The sequence below is a fragment of the Hyla sarda genome, chromosome 4 (genome assembly GCF_029499605.1).
Source record: "Hyla sarda isolate aHylSar1 chromosome 4, aHylSar1.hap1, whole genome shotgun sequence".
NCBI classification, from domain to species: Eukaryota; Metazoa; Chordata; class Amphibia; order Anura; family Hylidae; genus Hyla; species Hyla sarda.
Window position 1 is genome coordinate 405,044,478 of NC_079192.1, and position 21,675 is coordinate 405,066,152.

A 21,675-nucleotide genomic window follows, 5' to 3' on the forward strand; every position below is an offset into this window, starting at 1 on the left:
GGGCGTGTCAGCCGCCCCTTCGTGCGGTGGTCAACATACATCTGGCCAGGGAGCCGGGGCCTCATACAGAGAGATCACAGGGGGCCCCAGCAGTCGGACCCTCCGCGATCTGAAACTTATCCCCTAGCCTTAGGATAGAGGATACGTTTTTCACCACTGGACTACCCCTTTAACCCCTAGTGTTCGTGATGCCAGAGTGGTTTTTGGGTACCGGAACCACGAACGGTATCTCTGCTATTCCAATGGCTAGGTAATGAAAGGAGAGTCCACAACAAGTTATGGTTTAACAAAGGCTTTAATGAGTTCAGATAGATGGCCTTATCTTCAGGGCTAGGCCAGAATCCCAGAGAGGTGGTCAGGAATACAGAAGGTCCTCGCAGCTTGCTGGGACCAATTATACTTGTAATTGACTTTAGATAATTATCTTGAGGCTTGACTTTAGGCTGGACTTGGCTGTGGGTAGTGACAACAGACATAGACTTTTGACTTACTGTAATGACTGTAGCTTTGCGGCCTTACGGGTGCTGGTCACTAGCACTGAGGTATCTGATGTTTGTTGGTCTTAGTAAAGAGTACAAGTGCTGAGAGGGTGATTGAGATGGCTGCCCCCTTATATAGAGGGGGGCTGAGCCAAAGCCCATTGGTCAAGCTGTTGGTCATAGGTTAAGCTGGTGCTCTCTGGGTAACATCATGTGGCAACATAACATGTGACATTCCACAGGTCCTTCAGACATCTCACAGCATCTCACAGGTGCTAGCTATACTAGCTATACATTAAGACACTGACTATAATCCTAGGACAATAAATGACACTTATAATAACAGCAGGGGAGACACTGCAGGAGAGCCCCAAGGTCACTGAGGGACTCAACCTGACAGGGCCTAAGTGTAGTGCAGGACCATGTCGTGTACTGGGACATTACACTACTGTGAGGGGGCGTCACAGTTTTGCTCGCTGGGATGCAGGTACGTTTAATTTTACTCTGGGTTTTGCGTCATTATACCCTATGTGCAGGATGTACACGGAAAAAGTTTTTTGTGAAGTGTGAATTTGGACCATAAGGTTTACAAGGAGTTTCGAGGAAGGGTCCTTGATCAGCTGGTTCTCCACTTCTGTCTTGTAAATTTTCCTTAATGAAGCTGGAAGCAGGGTACTTGAAGAATGATGACATGGAATGAAGACAACCTTTTTGGTGAATTATTTAAAATTCTGCACAGTGTTGTGATCACTGCGCATGTGACCCAGATTAGTCGTAGGTTAGATGGTTCTTGGTACAGTAGTTATTTCTTGCTTGCAGCAGACTGTAGCTGAAACAGGTTACTGTACTGACAGGCTCGAGTTGATACACTGTAACTGTTTTTTTTTTAGTCCAGCCCTCTGGGGAGAGGGGATTTAACTAGGAAACTCCTCCCTCAGCCTTTCCAGAAGCTTCTATATAGAAACTAGCTAGGAAGTGTGTGTCATCTTACAAAGCATATGAGTCCCAGGTTAGATGAGACTCATATGTTGTATGCTGTATTGGTAGTGCGACATACAAAAAGTCTGTTATGCAAGTTAAAGGAGTACTCCGGCGCGCACTTTTTTCCTTTTATCCCGTCCGGGATGCAAAATAAAAGAAAACACACTTTCTCTTACCTGCCAACGAGCCCCCGAAGCTCCGGTACAGGTGTTCGGTCCCCGGGCTGTATTCTTCTTACTTCCGGTAAGCCCAGCACGTCACACGGAGCTTCAGCCTATCACCGGCCGAGGCGGGACATCTGTTTAACTTTCTGGCACCAGTTTTCCACCAGAGTACCCCTTTAAGTCAGCAGGGCCCATTGGCTGCCATTGTAGCTTTGGGCCACAGCTCCATTATTATACAGTGTAGGGAACAGCTCACACGGTGGGGTCAGCAATGACAGTATTCACACAGGCAGTGGGTTTCAAAAGTCCAAGAAGATGTTTATTTAAATGGTTTGGGCACAAAGCTTAGTGCAAACAAAAGAAAACAAAAGAAACTAAGCCTATCCGGCTCTAACTAAATATCGGGATACCTCACTATTGCACTACACTAATGTCTGACACCATGTAAAATAATAAGTTGTCCGTAGGGAAAGATTCAGACCTGGTGGGTTCGAGCTGCAAAGTCTCACCTGAGAACACCTAGGAGTAGGGAAACCCGTAGTGGACTAGGGGTATGGACTGGAGCACTCCCACTTCCAATCTATCCTCTAGTCCAGGAAATCCAACCCATGTCACTTAAAGGGGTACAAACTGTTCCGAACGCTGGAGCCGGGAGCTTGGGATGTCATAGCCCCACCCCCTCAATGCAATTCTATGGGAGGGGGCGTGACAGCCGTCACGCCCCCTCCCATAGAATTGCATTGAGGGGGCAGGGTGTGATGTCATGAGGGGGCGGGGCTATTACATCACAAACTCCCGGCGCTATTACATCACAAACTCCCGGCACCAGAGGTGCCTCACAGGAGCTCTCTCCCCTTCCGTATCTAACACTACAACTACAGTGGTCCCTCAACATACGATGGTAATTGGTTCCAGGCGGGCCATCGTATGTTGAAACCATCGTATGTTGAGGGAACACATACAGACCCATACATGGAGGCACATAAAGACAGATGCTCAATGATACTCACATGTCCCCACTGCTCTAACCCTTCAGTTTGCCGTTCCTCTGCTGCCGTATGACTACGTCGCCACTGCCCTGCGCCGTCACTCTCCGTCGCCGTCGTAGTGATACAGTAGCAGAGGAGCGGCGAACTGAGGGTCCGGAGCGGCGAAGTGAAGGGCCGGAGCGGCGGGGACATGTGAGTATCATTGAACGGGGCATATTAAACAGCTATCCGGCAGCAGGTGAAGCAGTCAGCGCTGCCGGATAGCCGTCTTTGCGATGGCCCCGATGCTGCCTTCAAGAGGCCATAGTATGTTAATCATTCTTCTGTTAATCGATCGTATGTCGGGCCATTGTATGTTGGGGGACCACTGTATTATCATTGATTATTGCTACGTCTATGGTCAGCTTCAGTATTGGCCCTGAAGATGAAGACAACAAGAAGAATTCCATACATATGACTTCAATGGGTAATGGGTAGTAAATTCCAGGCCGCCTTTCAACTGAGGGCAAAGCTGAAGTCACACACCACACGGAAACAGCTTGAGTGAATTAAGCCTTGCTCCCGAGCCAGGAGACTATTTGCACATTCAGTCCTAATACAGAAGCCATGCGTGTTCCTTCTTTCAGGTTCACTGAGTATGAAGAGGTAGCGGCCACCTATGGAGACACGAACAGCAGATCAGTCTTGTGGGGGGGGGGGGGTCACAAGTCTTTTTCCTCCTTTACTTTCTTCAGACCCGCGGCATATAAAGTGGTGAGGGGGCCCCATTGTAAAGGCTGAAATGGGGTGGAGTTGGTTAATGTTACCACATACTACAGCGGATGGGGCAGAAGGACTTGGTACTTGTTTGCCCCCTTTTCCTATCTTCACACCCTTTTTTTGCCCATTGTATGGCACAAGTTCTTCACACCAATAATATGAGGAATAGAGACATCCAGGGATGGGTCCTATCTCTACAGAGGCCACATAGAAGCTGTAATGGTGACCTTTAGGGGGAAATAAAAACGTAGGAAAAGTAGTATAGACGCAGAAGATGCCAGTCATGGAATTTTGGGTCCATATAGTGACCTATGGCTGTATGACTGCTCTCAAAGGAAGGGAAAGGAAGTACAGGCTCAATGTAGATCACCGTCTAGTGGGTACAGTCTCCATTGTAACCGGAAATAACGGAATGAGACTATAGATGACAGATAGATAGATAGATATGAGATAGATGATAGACAGATAGATAGATAGATAGATAGATAGATATGAGAGAGATAGATAGATAGATAGATATGAGATAGATAGATAGATAGATAGATAGATAGATAGATAGATAGATAAATATGGTGGTGGTTTGGTCATAATTATCAGTCACTGTATGGTAGTTTCAGCCTGTGGTAGTGGAGTGTGATGAGGGCAGATGTGGTAACCCTAGGGGCAGATGGCATTAACCCCTTGCATTTGTGACGCCAGGGTGTGGTTTAGCCTAAAATAACTTGAAGGTATACCCCTGGATCCTGGACAACGGTAGCTTTACTGAAGTTAGACAGATGGTAAAGTCTATACAGTTCATCCAGGGCCCAAGGAGGTGAACAGTGACGCAGAGACCTTAAGGGCTTGCTGGGACTTGTAGTAGGACTGGACAATTGAATGCAGACCACGCTGACTTGACAGATGACAGGGACTGACTTGACTCATAAAGCTGTGACTTTATCTTACTTGACTTGATGGCGGCTGCAGGACTGGACTTTGAGGTCTCCAACACTCTGGACACACACACTAGACAAGACTGCACTGGACCTCAGCAGAAAGAGAGAAGCTCCACCCAGGGCTTATATGGGGGAGACTAGCAGGGAGCCCATAGGTCACCCCCGGGATCACCTGGTCACTGGTACCTCCTGGGTAACAATCACATGACATATCACATGGTATAACTCTTAAAGCAACATTACATTTTATAACACTTTACATGGTAAAACATATTTACAATGGGGAAACAAGTGCAGGAGGCCTTGGGGACACTGAAGGAGCCTGCCTGACCGGACAGCAGGAGCACGAGGTAACACCTCCCGTAATGGGCCACCACAAATCACTGTATGGTGCAATTATTCAGTCACTGTATGGCAGAATTATTCAGTCACTGTATGGCGCAATTATTCAGTCACTGTATGGTGGGATTATTCAGTCACTGTATGGCAGGATTATTCAGTCACTGTATGGCGGGATTATTCAGTCACTGTATGGCGGGATTATTCAGTCACTGTATGGCAGGATTATTCAGTCACTGTATAGCGGGATTATTAAGTCACTGTATGGAAGGATTATTCAGTCACTGTATGGCAGGATTATTCAGTCACTGTATGGCGGGATTATTCAGTCACTGTATGGCAGTATTATTCAGTCACTGTATGGAGGGATTATTCAGTCTCTGTATGGTGCAATTATTCAGTCACTGTATGGCGGGATTATTCAGTCACTGTATGGCGGGATTATTCAGTCACTCTATGGTGGGATTATTCAGTCACTGTATGGCAGGATTATTCAGGCACTGTATGGAAGGATTATTCAGTCACTGTATGGCAGGATTATTCAGTCACTGTATGGCGCAATTATTCAGTCACTGTATGGCGGGATTATTCAGTCACTGTATGGCGGGATTATTCAGTCACTCTATGGTGGGATTATTCAGTCACTGTATGGCAGGATTATTCAGGCACTGTATGGAAGGATTATTCAGTCACTGTATGGCAGGATTATTCAGTCACTGTATGGCGCAATTATTAAGTCACTGTATGGCGCGATTATTCAGTCACTGTATGGCGGGATTATTCAGTCACTGTATGGAAGGATTATTCAGTCACTGTATGGCAGAATTATTCAGTCACTGTATGGCAGGATTATTCAATCACTGTATAGCAGGATTATTCAGTCACTCTATGGCAGGATTATTCAGTCATAGTGTTGAGCGGCATAGGCCATATTCGAATTCGCGAATATTCGCGAATATATGGACGAATATTCGTCATATTCACGAATATTCGCATATTCGTAATATACTCGTTTTATTTTCGCATATTCGAATATTCGCGTGTGCGAAATTAGCATATGCGCAAATTCGTATAAGCGAAGATTCGCATAAAGGGGAACTTCGCATATGCGTACATTCGCATATGCACATTTTCGCATATGCGAAAATACGCACACCAGTCTCACACAGTAGTATTAGAGCCTTCTTACACCACATAAGCTGTAAGCAGAGAGGGATGATCACTGTGATGTGTACTGTGAAAAAAAACAAAACCAAAAAAAACGAATATTCGTAATTACGAATATATAGCGCTATATTCGCGAATATGCGATATTCGCGAATAAAATTCGAATTGCGAATATTCGCGAGCAACACTATTCAGTCACTGTGTGGCAGGATTATTCAGTCACTGTATGGTGGGATTATTCAATCACTGTATGGCGGGATTATTCAGTCACTGTATGGTGGGATTATTCAATCACTGTATGGCGGGATTATTCAATCACTGTATGGCAGGGTTATTCAGTCACTGTATGGAGGGATTATTCAGTCACTATATGGCAGGATCATTCAGTCACTGTATGGCGAGATTATTCAGTCACTGTATGGCGGGATTATTCAGTCACTGTATGGCGGGATTATTCAATCACTGTATGGCAGGGTTATTCAGTCACTGTATGGCAGGGTTATTCAGTCACTGTATGGCGGTATTATTCAATCACTGTATGGAGGGATTATTCAATCACTGTATGGCAGGGTTATTCAGTCACTATATGACACAATTATTCAGTCACTGTATGGCGGTATTATTCAATAGTGTTGCTCGCGAATATTCGCAATGCAAATTTTATTCGCGAATATCGCATATTCGCGAATATAGCACTATATATTCGTAATTACGAATATTTGTTTTTTTTTTTAATTTTTTTCCACAGTGATCATCCCTCTCTGCTTCCAGCTTGTGTGGTGTAAAGGAGACTCTAATACTACTGTGCGAATTTTCGCATATGCGCATTTTCGCTCATACTAATTTTACATGTTAATTTTCGAATTCGCAAATTTTCGCTTATGCGAAAACGCGAATATTACGGCTATGCGAATATTCGCGAATATATGACGAGTGTTCGTCCATATATTCGCGAATATTCGCGAATTCGAATATGGCCTATGCCGCTCAACACTAGTGTTGAGCGGCATAGGCCATATTCGAATTTGCGAATATATGGACGAATATTCGTCATATTCGCGAATATACGCATATCCGTAATATTCTCTTTTATTTTCGCATGTGCGAATATTAACGTATGCAAGAATTCGCATAAGCAAAATTTGCATGTTCAAAATCAGTATGAACGAAAATTCGTATATGCGAAAATTAGCATATGCAAATTTTGCATATGCGAAAATTCGCACACCGGTCTCACACAGTAGTATTAGAGCCTTCTTACACCACATAAGCTGGAAGCAGAGAGGGATGATCACTGTGATGTGTACTGTGAAAAAAATAAAAATAAAAAAATACACGAAAATTCGAATTGCGAATATTCGCGAGCAACACTACTCAACACTATTATTCAATCACTGTATGGCGGGATTATTCAATCACTGTATGGCAGGGTTATTCAGTCACTGTATGACAGGATTATTCAATCACTGTATAGTAGTGTTGAGCGGCATAGGCCATATTCGAATTCGCGAATATTCGCGAATATATGGACGAATATCCGTCATATATTCGCGAATATTCGCATATTTGTTATGTCCTCGTTTATTTTCGCATATGCGAAAATTAGGAATGTAAATTTCCGCATATGCGAATTTTCGCACGCCAGTCTCACATAGTAGTATTACAGTCTTCTTTACACCACACAAGCTGGAAGCAGAAAGGGGTGATCACTGTGATGTGTACTGTGAAGAAAAAAAAAAAATAAATAAATAAATATTCGTAATTACGAATATATAGCACTATATTCGCGAAAATGTGATATTCGCGAATAATATTCGAATTGCGAATATTCGCGAGCAACACTACTGTATAGCAGGATTATTCAGTCACTGTATGGCAGGATTATTCAGTCACTGTATAGCGGTATTATTCAGTCACTGTATGGCGGTATTATTCAGTCACTGTATGACAGGATTATTCAGTCACTGTATGGCGGTATTATTTGATCACTGAATCGTCATATTACCTGGTCACTATATGACAATATTATAATTCTTTTTTCTATGGCTGCGTCTGTAATACCGTCTGCAGTAGAGGTAAATACCTACGTCAATTTAGCACAAAGCACTTTCTTCCTAGCACGTAGATGCCATCCCAGCTCCTCTGGTTTTTCACCTTCACTGTATAGTAGTTAAAAACAACTTTTTGGAAAGTGTCACCAGGCATGCCATAGCATAGGACACACACCTTGACTCTTTTTAGCACTGATTTGATATTGTATATCTTTCGGATGTGTCCCCCCCCCCCTCCCCGGTCCCCTCCTGAGTGTTTGCAGGGAAGAGGATTTTGGGGAGGAGGGCAGCCTCTCTCCTGCTGTTTCTCATGTCCCTGCCTCCTCTCTTTTTTTTTCTCCTGCTCCTCCCTTATCCGAGCTCAGTCTATCCCCATCCCAGGTCTCCTTCCCAGTATTCACAATGAGTCTTCCAGAAATGATGCTGCTACTGAGTCTTCTCCCCTTTCTGCTTTACAGAGGTGAGTGTGGGGGGGTCCCCCAATTTTCTCCTGGAGACACCTTTATTGGGCTATTTATCGGGACAAATTCTTAATAATTCCTTAGAGCAGAGTTTCCCAACCAGGGCGCCTCCAGCTGTTGCAAAACTACAACTCCCAGCAGGCCCGGACAGCCAACGGCTGTCCGGGCCTGCTGGGAGTTGTAGTTTTGCAACAGCTGGAGGCACCCTGGTTGGGAAACACTGCCTTTAGAGTTAATAAGTAAACAGCAGCGAGAGGTCTTCATTGTCTGCCTGCAACCTGCATTAAGATCTCCATCTTGGGAGGAATGCACAAGTTTCCTTGTAGTCTTAAAATTTGATTTCGGATGGTTTGGGAAAGTTTAACGTTTTTGGTTTTTTTTGTTTTGTTTTTTCGCAAATTCGCAATGACTGATGATGGTAGTAAAATAGAAATGGAAACGATCTTAGGGAACTCGCTAGCCATGTGACCCATTGAGATTTGTTAAGACGTATTTGGAAATGGCTGTTCCCAAGAGCTTGCAATCTATTGCATTCAGAGTAGGCAGGGTCCTTACGTAGAATTAGGGATCCTAATAAATTGTACATATGTAGCAGAGCCGACATGGTCACAGCTTATTAATACGATCACAGTGTTTTCTCTGCGGCTTTGCATGGGACTGCAGTTTAACCTATCACAGCGCTCAAACGATGCAACACCTAAGGGGTTAACAAATTCGGCTCTGCTACATCTGAATAGTGTGCGGTTCTGAGATGTCATCATTAAAGGGGTACTCATTAAAGGGGAAAACATTTTTTTTTTTTTCTTTTAAATTAACTGGTGCCAGATTTGTCAATTACTTCTATATAAAAATCTTAACCCTTACAGTACTTATAATCTGCTGTATGTTCCACATTTAGGGCAAGCTTAGACTTAAATTGAAGCTGTTAAAGGGGTACTCCAGTGGAAAACTATTTTTTTTATATCAACTGGTGCCAGAAAGTTAATCAGATTTGTAAATTACTTCTATTAAAAAATCTTAACCCTTCCAGTACTTATCAGCTGCTGTATGTTTCACAGGAAGTTCTTCTCTTTTTGAATTTCCTTTCTGTCTGACCACAGTGCTCTCTGCTGACAACTCTGTCCATTTTAGGAACTGTAGGAGCAAATCCCCAACCTATCATGCTCCGGACAGTTCCTGACATGGACAGAGGTGTCAGCAGAGAGCACTGTGGTCAGACAGAAAGGAAATAAAAAAAATAAAAGAACTTCCTGTGGAGCAATATAGCAACTGATAAGTAATGGAAGGATTAAGATTTTGTAATAGAAATACATTACAAATCTGTTTAACTTTCTGGCACCAGTTGATATAAAAAAAAATAGTTTTCCACTGGTGTACCCCTTTAAGGGCTTCAATTTTAAGTCTAAGCTTGCCCTAAATTATTGGGTACTAGGATATGGCTAGACAGCTTTGATCGACCAATGACTTTGGAAAGGCCAAACTTATTGACTTCCTTGGAGCCACGGAACGTGTTTCATAGCTGAAAGTGCCCAGCTATGTAGAAGGACCTCTCTCCACCAGTGGGGACCAAGATGACAGCCCCTCTAATCCATCTTTGCAATGTTCGGAAAGGCTTTCACAAAGAATTCAGCTTTCCATCCTTTGATAGCCCATGGCCAACTCAGCCTACTTAGAAAGCAGAATTTTGGGCTTTCACTTGCACAGTAATGAAACATTCTATATACAGTGATCCCTCAACTTACAATGGCCTCAACATACAATAGTTTCAACATACAATGTTTTTTTTCTGGACCATTGTAACTTGAAACCAGACTCAACATACAAAACAGACAGTCCAGATCTGTGATACCTGTCACAACTGGAGGAACTGACCAATCAGAATGGGCATTTTACAATGGTTTAAAGGGGACATTTCATCAAAAAAAACTTTTGATATATTATAGATTAATGTATGCAGATTAACTTTCCAATAGCATGTTATTAAAAAATATGCTTGTTTCTATTTAATGTTCCACTTTGAAAAATGACCACTAGAGGTCTCCCTACCAGTCCTTTTTTTATAGATTTCAGACTCATGCTGGAGTCCTAAATCTCAGACGGCAGCCGGGACACAGACAAACTCAGTACTGCTCCCTGTCAGGGAGTTTGTCTGTGTCCCGGCTGCAGTGTGAGATTTAGGACTCCAGCATGAGTCTGAAATCTATAAAAAAAAAAAAAAAAAGGACTGGTAGGGAGACCTCTAGTGGTCATTTTTCAAAGTGAAAAATTAAATAGAAAGAAGCATATTTTTTAATAACATGCTATTGGAAAGTTATTCTGCATACATTAATCTATAATATATCAAAAGTTTTTTTTGATGAAAGGTCCCCTTTAAACCATTGTTTCCCAACCAGGGTTCCTCCAGCTGTTGCAAAACTACAACTCCCAGCATGCCCGGACAGCCAAAGGCTATCCGGGCATGCTTGTAGTTGTAGTTTTGCAACAGCTGGAGGTACCCTGGTTGGAAAACACTGACATAGACAGTAATTTACAGTTCCCAGCAGCTCTTTCTTTCTTTTATATCTAAAGATTTGCTTTATCTATATTAGTTATCTACTTATTTTTCTTTAATTCTCACTTTTTCCTATTTTTTGGATGACATTTTGGTGGCTTCAGAACCAATTACCAGGTTTCCATAGAGTTATGGTCTCAACTTACAATGGTTTCAACATACAATGGTCTCAACATACAATGGTCTCAACATACAATGGTTTCGACATACAATGGTCATCCTGGAACCAATTAATATTGTAACTTGAGGGACCACTGTATTATGGAAAAATATTAGGAAGGGATCATCACCCATCATTTCATAACACTGTTGGTCCAGTGATGGGCACCAGTTTAGCGCTAGACCGTGAAGCTCTGATGACCATTATAGGGGTAGATGTCATTCACATAACATTTTTGGAAACAGAACCATTGACCCTCTAACTAAAGATTGACCTACAGGAAGTATTAACATTTCTGAGCACAACCAGATGTCTCACCAACCATTGGTGTCTTGAAGACATCTGTTTTTATGGGGGTCACTGTAACCAAAATGATGAAGGAACCTCAGAACCAGGTTATACCCAAGTTCACACTGAATGGAGGCAACTACCAAGAAATTAAAGGGGTACTCCGGTGAAAAACTTTTTTTTTTTTTCTTTTAAATCACCTGGTGCCAGAAAGTTAAACAGATTTGTAAATGACTTAATCCTTCCTGTACTTATTAGCTGCTGAATACTACAGCGGAAATTCTTTTCTTTTTGAAACACAGAGCTCTCTGCTGACATCACGAGCACAGTGCTCTCTGCTGACATCTCTGTCCATTTTAGGAACTGTCCAGAACAGCATATGTTTTCTATGGGAATTTCCTTTTACTCTGGACAGAGTTCCTAAAATGGACAGAGATGTCAGCAGAGAGCACTGTGTTTCAAAGGGAAAAGAATTTCCACTGTAGTATTCAGCAGATAATAAGTACAGGAAGGGTAAAGATGTTTTAATAGAAGTAATTTACAACTCCCTTCAACTTTCTGGCACCAGTTGTTCACTAGTGTTGAGCGGCATAGGCCATACTCGAATTCGCGAATATTCGCGAATATATGGACGAATATTCGTCATATTCGCGAATATTCGCATATTCGTAATGTTCTCGTTTTATTTTCGCATATGCGTATATTCGCACGTGCGAAAATTAACATGTGCGAAAATTTGCGTATACAAAAATTAACATATGCTAGAATTCGCATATGCGAACAATATCATATGCAAATTTTCACATATGCGAACATTCGCACACCAGTCTCACACAGTAGTATTACAGCCTTCTTTACACCACATAAGCTGGAAGCAGAGAGGGATGATCACTGTGATGTGTACTGTGACAAAAAAAAAAAAAAAAAATATTCGTAATTACGAATATATAGCGCTATATTCGCGAATATTCGTGAATTCGCGAATATGCGATATTCGCGAATAAAATTTGATTTGCGAATATTCACGAGCAACACTATTGTTCACCAGTTTTTCACCGGGGTACCCCTTTAAAGTCGTCTGTAGACAGTCAGTTATGGGCATCAGTTCTTGAGATCAAACAGAATCTGTATGGTCAGATTTTAGCAGAACTGACTGACTATTGTGCGTAGGGTTATTTTCTGTGAAAGAAAGATAAGCTCTAATGGATTCCAACATGCCCATCCTTTGTTTCCTTCAGACATAAGCTTTTTTGCTTATTTCCTTTCCTCTGAACGTCAACATGCTCTATGTTGAAGATAGGAGAAATCGCTGTCAGTCGACAACTACCTTTAAAAAAAAGAGTATTCTGGAGAGTAAAAATATATATATATATTGCTGGACGTGAAGAAAAAAATACCAACAAGTCCCCTACCGAATCCTTCCAGGTCCTTCTCTGATTTCCCAATTCTAAAACAGATAGACACGGGTGCTCCGGTGGAAAACTTTTTTTTTTTTTTTTTATCAACTGGTGGCAGAAAGTTAAACAGATTTGTAAATGACTTCTATAGAAAAAAAAAAAATCTTAATCCTTCCAGTACTTATTAGCTGCTGAATACTACATAGGAATTTCTTTACTTTTTGGAACACAGAGCTCTCTGCTGACATCATGACCACAGTGCTCTCTGCTGACATCACGAGCACAGTGCTCTCTGCTGACATCTCTGTCCATTTTAGGAACTGTCCAGAGGAGTATACGTTTGCTATAGGGATTTTCTCCTAAACTGGACAGTTCTTAAAATGGACAGAGATGTCAGCAGAGAGCACCGTGGTCATGATGAGAGCTCTGTGTTCTAAAAAGAAAATTATTTCCTCTGTAGTATTCAGCAGCTAATAAGTACTGGAAGGATTAAGATTTTTTTTTATTAAGGAGGAACAGGAAGTCCGTGAAACTGGAGGTGCTGGAGAACAGGGTAGGTAAGTATGACTTCTTTGCAATAAGGTTCAGGAGCCAGCCGAGTATTACAGTTATGCCGGTGCACGTGGCCGGCCGCCAAACGTTATTGCAGACACAGGGCTGCGGTGGGGGAAGCCCTGTGTTTGCTCCTAGTGCGTATGCAGCATATTTCCCACTGCATGTCAGATATCTCACAGCGTCAAACACGCTGCGTATCCTCTTAGTGAGTAGTGTTGAGCGGCATAGGCCATATTCGAATTCGCGAATATTCGCGAATATATGGACGAATACCCGTCATATATCCGCGTATATTCGCATATTCGTAATATTCTCGTTATATTTTCGCATATGTGAATATTCGCACATGCGGAAATAACACATGCGCAAATTTGTATATGCAAAATTTTAGAGAAAACTTCGCATATGCGGATATTATCATATGTTAATTTCCGTATATGCGAAAATTAACATATGTTAATGTTCGCATGTGCCATATTTCTACTTGCGCTTATCTTTGCTTATTATCGCATACGCGAATTTTTACATATGCGGAAATAAACCGCGAATATTCGCGAATATATGACGAATATTCGTCCATATATTCGCGAATATTCGCGAATTCAAATATGGCCTATGCCGCTCAACACTAATCTAAAGGGCACCGCCAGCTTTAGACTATGAGGTGTCAAAGGCTGTTAATAGATCAAGTGGATGATTTTACCAGGCTTTCTGTTTTTTAATAAGGCAAAGTTGGGCTTGCGCCAGAGGCGGTTCTCTAATTAGGCAGGTTAGGCAGCCGTCTAAGGCCTCGCTCTTGTGGGGGCCTCGTTGCAGCCTAACTCACCCCCTTACAATGTAAAATGAATAGTGATGCATACAAAATGCAGTTTATATAGTTAATTTTTACTATTGCTTGCCTCTCTTTTGTATTCATGAGTAGTGTTGAGCGGCATAGGCCATATTCGAATTCGCGAATATTCGCGAATATATGGACGAATATTCGTCATATATTTGCGCATATTCGTTATATTCTCGTTTTATTTTCGCATATGTGAATATTCGCGTATGCGAAAATTAGCATATGTGAATATTCGCACATTCAAAATTAGCATACGTTACAATTCGTATATGCGACAATTAGCATACACTAATATTCGCATATGCGAATGTTTGCGCGCCAGTCTCGCACAGTAATTACGAATATATAGCGCTATATTCGCGAAATTCGCGAATTCGCGAATATGCGATATTCCCGAATAATATTCGAATTGCGAATATTCGTGAGCAACACTATTCATGAGTGTCAGTGAGGACCTCATGTTCGAGTTTCGCTCGAGGCCTCACAAATTCTAGAGCGGCCTCTGGCTTGCACTTACCATAATGCCCCACCAAATATCATGGACCTTACTCAATAAAGATATTTGGATGGTTAACTTCAACAATACAGATGTCGTGAATTGTTCGCCGGTGAACAGTTCCCGGCGAACTTAGCATGTTCGCGTTCGCATCGCCGGGCAAACGTATGTGATGTTTGATTCACCCCCTATACTTTAACATTGCGGTAAACTATGATCCTGTGAGTCAGAGTCAGCAGACACATTACAGCCAATCAGCAGCAGTCCCTCCCTTCCAGACCCTCCTACCTCCTGCACGGACGCCATTTTACCTTCATTCGGCATGCTGCAGGCTTAGAAAGTGGAGGGACAAAGAAGCTGCTCCTGCTGTAATATGGAAAGCGATAGCTAGGTTGCTGCTAGGTGGTGTATTCAGGGTCCACTTTACTCCTAAAGCACTAGTGTAACATCTGCTTTAAGGACAGCACCCAAAAAAGCAGTTTTTAGGGCTCAAGTATCAGTCCATGTGTCTTGCAACAGCTGGAGGCACCCTGGTTGGGAGGGGACTGCTAGTTAAAAGGGGTACTCCAGTGTAAAACTTAAGTTCCTTCAAGCAACTAACTACAGAATTAAAAGGGCTATAAGTTCAGTCCGTGTGTCTTGCAACTGCAGGAGGCACACTGGTTGGGGACCTCTGCTTAAAAGGGGAACTCCGCTGGCAACCTTTTTTGCTCATTGTCACACTAGTGCAAATCACATTTGGTATGACAGTTGTTCAAATAAAAAATAAAAAACTTTTTTGGCTGTGAAATAAAACCATTGCTGCCTAAAGGGGGGCTCTAACTATGTGCTGCCTAAAGGGGGAATCTATGTGCTGCCTAAAGGGGGGATCTAAATATGTGCTGCCTAAAGGGGGCTCTATGTGCTGCCTAAAGGGAGGCTCTAACTATGTGCTGCCTAACATGCGGGAATCTATGTGCTGCCTAAAGGGGGGATCTAACTATGTGCTGCCTAATGGGGCTCTATGTGCTGCCTAAAGGGAGGCTCTACCTATGTGCTGCCTAAAGGGGGGCTCTAACTATGTGCTGCCTAATATGGGGGAATCTATGTGCTGCCTAAAGGGGGGATCTAACTATGTGATGCCTAAAGGGGGGCTCTATGTGCTGCCTAAAGGGGGCTAAAGCACATTATTCCAAAGAATTTAGAACTGTTAGGTGATTTATGCCCTTTATGGATTAAAACCAGACTCTGCATCAACTATGTAATTTTCCATGGATCCCCCTCCAGCACGCCACAGTCCAGGTATTAGTCCCCTTGAAACAACTTTAAAATCACTATTGTGACCAGAAAGAGTCCCTGTGGGTTTTAAAATTCGCCTACCCATTGAAGTCAATGGTGGTTGGCCTGGTTCGCGAACATTTGCGGAAGTTCGCGTTCGCCGTTCGCGAACCGAAAATTTTATGTTCGCGACATCACTATTCAACAACTGAAGAGATCTTCCAGCATTTCAAAAATCCCTATCTTTCTTATTGAAAGTTACCTATCCCCACGTATGGCACAATTCTTTTCACAATCATTGGATCAAAGTGATCAAATTGAACAATCTATGGCCTGTTAGGGATAAAAATTAGTTAGAATTCTTTGACCAAAAAAGTCATAACTGACTGGGGAATTTGTAACGTATCTCAAACAAAGGCGGCTCTAGACTTTGTAAGGGGGCGGAACTCGAACATGAGGCCCTCACTGACACTCGTGAACACAAAAGACAGGAAAGCGATTGAAAACATTAACTATATAAATTGTATTTTGTATGCATCACTATTCATTTTACATTGTAAGGGGGGGGTGCGTTAGGCTGCAATGAGGCCATCACAAGAGCGAGGCCTTAGGCGGCCGCCTAACATGCCTTATTAGAGAGCCGATTCTGATCTCAAAAGAGGTTCTCCACCAAGGCTAGGTTTGGCTAGGCCATCTAGATCAGCAGTCTCAAACTGCGGCCCTCTAGATGTTGCAAAACTTCAACTCCCAGCATGCCCGGACAGCCGTTGGCTGTCCGGGCATGTTGGGAGTTGAAGTTTTGCAACATCTGTAGGGCCACAGTTTGACATGGATCCACAGCCTTAGCCAGTGTTGTCGGAAAAGCCACTTTCAACACAGTCTTGGGAACCCTTTGTAGTAAAAAGAAGCTACTAATACAAGGACCACACGTCCTTATAGATAATTACAGGACTATTTGTATTACCAGGGACATAAACTTACGGGAATGACCAACAATTGATGTCCACTATTTGGAGCAACCACTAAGTCATTTCTGTAGAACCTTACAATGGTCTGGTTAATACTTTAAAGGTATGGCTAAGATATAATTTAGGTTTCTTCTCCTTGATCGTGAGTTGTTTTTTTTATTTTTTTTGGTCACCTTCTCATCTAATTACAATTAGTCATTGGGTATTCAAAGGAACGTGTGATGACGGTCCCCTGCTGACTACTGTGTGAAGAACCGGGGCCATCAAATGTCGAAATAGGGTGTTTGTCTAAAGGGGAAAATTAAAGGCAGGTTTAAGTGTCTGTTTACATCCTGTTCTCACATCAAAGACCTAAAAAAAAAGTGAGGAACACTCGACTCCGTGGGTCACATTTCTCAAGTCCCTCTGGCACCAAAAGACTTCATCAAAAAGTTACGGGGAAACATGACTTATCTTCAAAGAAAGTTGGATTTAGGGAGGACCGAAGCCTTCGGGTACTGATTATACACCGACTCATTGAAGTGTTTAACTACAACTCCATCCCCTTGGCTGTCAGTACTGATTAAATCCAGAAAGACAAGGCCCCGGGGGTTGCTTGGATAGTGTTTGTATATTTCATAATGCAGATATGGTACCTCGATGAATGATTTTATTGTCAATGAGTTATTTCATTTTGATTGGTGCAAGGATTTTTGCCACCCTAGGAAAAAGCTAATTTTGACGTCCTTTGACTCTGTCTATTTGCCCGCCCTTTGACATGCACCACCTTACTACTGAGGTGACACACTGTAACAAACCCCCTCCTCATGTAATCACCTTACTACTGGGGTGACACACTGTAACAAACCCCATCTTCATGTAATCTCCTTACTACTGGGGTGACACACTGTAACAATCTCCTCCTCATGTAATTTCCTTACTACTGGGGTGACACACTAACAAACCTCCTCCTCATGTAATCTCCTTACTACTGGGGTGACACACTGTAACAAACCTCCTCCTCATGTAATCTCCTTACTACTGGGGTGACACACTGTAACAAGCCTCCTCCTCATGTAATCTCCTTACTACTGGGGTGACACACTGTAACAAACCTTCTCCTCATGTAATCTCCTTACTACTGAGGTGACACACTGTAACAAACCTTCTCCTCATGTAATCTCCTTACTACTAAGGTGACACACTGTAACAAACCTCTTTCTCATGTAATCACCTTACTACTGAGGTGACACACTGTAACAAACCTTCTCCTCATGTAATCGCCTTACTACTGAGGTGACACACTGTAACAAACCTCCTTCTCATGTAATCACCTTACTACTGAGGTGACACACTGTAACAAACCTGCTCCTCATGTAATCACCTTACTACTGGGGTGTCACACTGTAACAAACCTCTTCCTCATGTAATCTCCTTACTACTGGGGTGACACACTGTAACAAACCTCCTCCTCATGTAATCTCCTTACTATTGGGGTGACACACTGTAACAAGCCCCCACCTCATGTAATCACATTACTACTGGGGTGACACACTGTAACAAACCAACTCCTCGTAATCTCCTTACTACTGGGGCGGAGTTGATGTTGGGTGGCGGTGCTGCTGGCTGGGCGAGTGGTTCGGATGCTGGTTGTCTACCTTTCCTGTTATAAGACTATTATGATTGACATTGTTATAGGGCAATGTGGCAGTCACTGTTAGGGTACATTCACACAGACAAAAGAAGGTCCGCTGTAAAGATGGAAACATCGATATAGTTCTCATTGACTTTAATGGAAGCTTCAGAACTGAACTATATGGAAAAGAAGTAACACACTGCCACAGTTTTTCGATGCATTTCCCCGACTCAATTGAAGTCGATGGGAGAGGTGATTTTGTTGTTTATTCAGTCTCTGTATGACAGTATTCTTTGTCTGTTAAATTATGGTATTCTTTGTCCACGGTACGGTGGTATTATTCATCTACTGTATGGCAGCATTTTAAATGCTATACGGTGGCACTATTCATCCACTGCATGGTGGTATTATTTAATCAATGCATGGTGGTATTATATATTCACTGTATGGTGGTATTATATATTCACTGTATGGTGGTATTATATATTCACTGTATGGTGATATTATATATTCACTGTATGGTGGTATTATATATTCACTGTATGGTGGTATTATATATTCACTGTATGGTGGTATTATATATTCACTGTATGGTGGTATTATATATTCACTGTATGGTGGTATTATATATTCACTGTATGGTGGTATTATATATTCACTGTATGGTAGTATTTTATGTTTACTGCTTGGTGGTATTATTCAGCCACTGTATGGCAGTATTGTTAAGGCACTGTGTGGTGGACTTATTCATTCACTGTATGGTTATATTATTCACCCACTATATGGAAGTGTTTTTCAAGCACTGTATGGATGTATTATTCATTTATTAAAGATAGATATGAGATAAATAGATAGATAGATAGATATGAGATAAATAGATAGATAGATAGATAGATAGATAGATATGAGATAGATAGATAGATAGATAGATATGAGATAGATAGATATGAGATAGATAGATAGATATGAGATAAAGAGATAGATAGATATGAGATAAATAGATAGATAGATAGATAGATAGATAGATAGATATGAGATAGATAGATATGAGATAGATATGAGATAAAGAGATAGATAGATATGAGATAAATAGATAGATAGATAGATAGATAGATAGATGAGATAGATAAATAGATAGATATGAGATAGATATGAGATAAGTAGATAGATAGATATGAGATAAATAGATAGATATGAGATACATAGATAGATAGATATGAGATAGATAGATATGAGATAGATAGATAGATAGATAGATATGAGATAAATAGATAGATAGATATGAGATAGATAGATAGACAGACAGATATTAAGGGTATGTTCACACTGCAGAATTCCGAGAGTACAATTCCACGCTGTGAATATTATCATTAGTGTGAAGGGGTCTTCCGTGAGACCCGTTCACACTGCGGAATTTTTAGTGGCGGACAATTCCGCCGCTGAAATTGTTCTGTGCAAAGAAAGAACATGTTTATTCATTGCGTGGAATTCCACGAGTACTGCATACCCGTCAAAGGTGACGGCACAGTGCCCGCGGCCCTACTGCCAAAGTATCTTCGGCGGCGGCCGCCTGACGGAATCTCCGCAGTGTGAACATTTAGTATGATGATTCCTGTGACTCTTGTGTGGTGAGCTGGGGCCGGTGAGCAGATTCTTTGAAACATTCAGTCTTCGTAAAGTAATGGAAAATCTAAGTAGAGAGAAGTTCATGGTTGCTGTTTGCAGCTGGCACAGTTTGGCGACAACAGGTTTGGGAGCAGTATAAAGTTGTTAGGTCCTCGGCATTTACACCCTGCCTGTGAATAACAATTATATCCAGAGGTGGACGCCTTGGCGCCCCAGTGCAAAATCCTTGGGGACCTCACCTGTCAGTGACGTAACGCCGTATAGCAGTGCTATCGAAGAACAACCACTGCTTAGGATACATACCACACTGGCATGGTGCCATAACAATGCTCAGTAAAACTGCGTTCACACGGCCGTCTAGACCCGTCCCATTCTTCTCCCGTGAAAAATAAAAACGGACTTTAAAAAAAACGGATAATGCAAACAGATGTGATCCATTTGTATCCGTTATTGTTCACTTAATAAACCCAAAAAAATAATGATTTTTTTGTTCTGAGCATGCTCAGAAGTAAAAACGGATCAAAAAACGGATTGAAAAAATGGATGCAAACGGATGACATTAAAGGCTCATCCGTTTTCCATAGACTTCAATGTTAAATGGCCGCTGTCAGATACAAAAACTCTTGATATGTTGTAAAGCATGTATAACCAATAGGTTTTGCAATTGCTTTTATTAGAAAATTTTCAGTATTTCATACTGAAAAAGCCAGTCAAACAACTGCCCCCCCCCCCCCCTGCCTGCTTGGACACATACTAGTCCTGCTGTGTCCATGCATCATCACCTATGTCATGGACACTTCCTTGATTGACAGCTGTGAGTGCAGGGAAACTCCTCCCACTGTCAGCTTGTGTCCGGCTACTGTCAGTGAGGACAAGCTGGGAGTGGTAGTTTTGCTAATGCTAGGGGAGATGTGAGCAGACAGCATACTGAGGGAGGGGGCGGAGACCTGCACAGTGAGGCCACACCCCCTCCCTTTGAGAGGAATTCAGACTAGTGAGCTAAATTTAAAGTGTAATAAAAAATTAATAAAGGTGCTAGACACCTAAAAATTTGATGTACATGGTCAGGATAAGGTACTGAGTGATATATAAAAAAAAAAATTTTTTGTTGGATCTGACGGCTACGCTTTAAATTGACTGTATCCGTTTTTTTCTTCAGTTTTTTTGACGGAAGAAAAAATACCGCATGTGCCGTTTTTTCTGCCGTCAAAAAAACGGAAATGAGTGCAGACGGGTACAAACGGATGTAAACGGATTGTAAAAAAATCCCATTGACATGAATAGGATTTTTTTTTAAACGTTTTTAATCCGTTTACAGCTTGCAAGAACGGAACCGAAACGGGGATTAAAAAAACGGGTGAACGCACCCTAAGGCAAACTGGGCACCTCACAGTGTAGTTCCATAATGGTACCAACCAAATGTAGTGCCCAATCACAATGCCAATAAGACACAGAGTAATTTTAGTCGTAGTCTTTTTAATCTTGTGAGGTCCATACTGAATTGCCGAATATATAGACCAGTGTTTTCCAACCAGGGTGCCTCCAGCTGTTGCAAAACTTCAACTCCCAGCATGCCCGGACAGCCTTTGGCTGTCC

The 21,675-nt window shown here is 42.1% G+C and overlaps 1 protein-coding gene across 2 annotated transcripts in view; it reads left to right on the forward strand.

Annotated features, from left to right (window-relative positions):
• Positions 1-8,229: 8,229 nt before the first annotated feature.
• Positions 8,230-21,675, forward strand: part of FBLN1 (fibulin 1) — an 87,013-nt gene continuing 73,567 nt past the window's right edge. For both annotated transcript variants that reach the window (XM_056517500.1, XM_056517501.1), the window contains exon 1: positions 8,230-8,324. In XM_056517500.1, the coding sequence (XP_056373475.1) occupies positions 8,267-8,324 (58 nt within the window). In that variant the 5' untranslated portion in view covers positions 8,230-8,266. The remainder of the gene's footprint in view (positions 8,325-21,675) is intronic.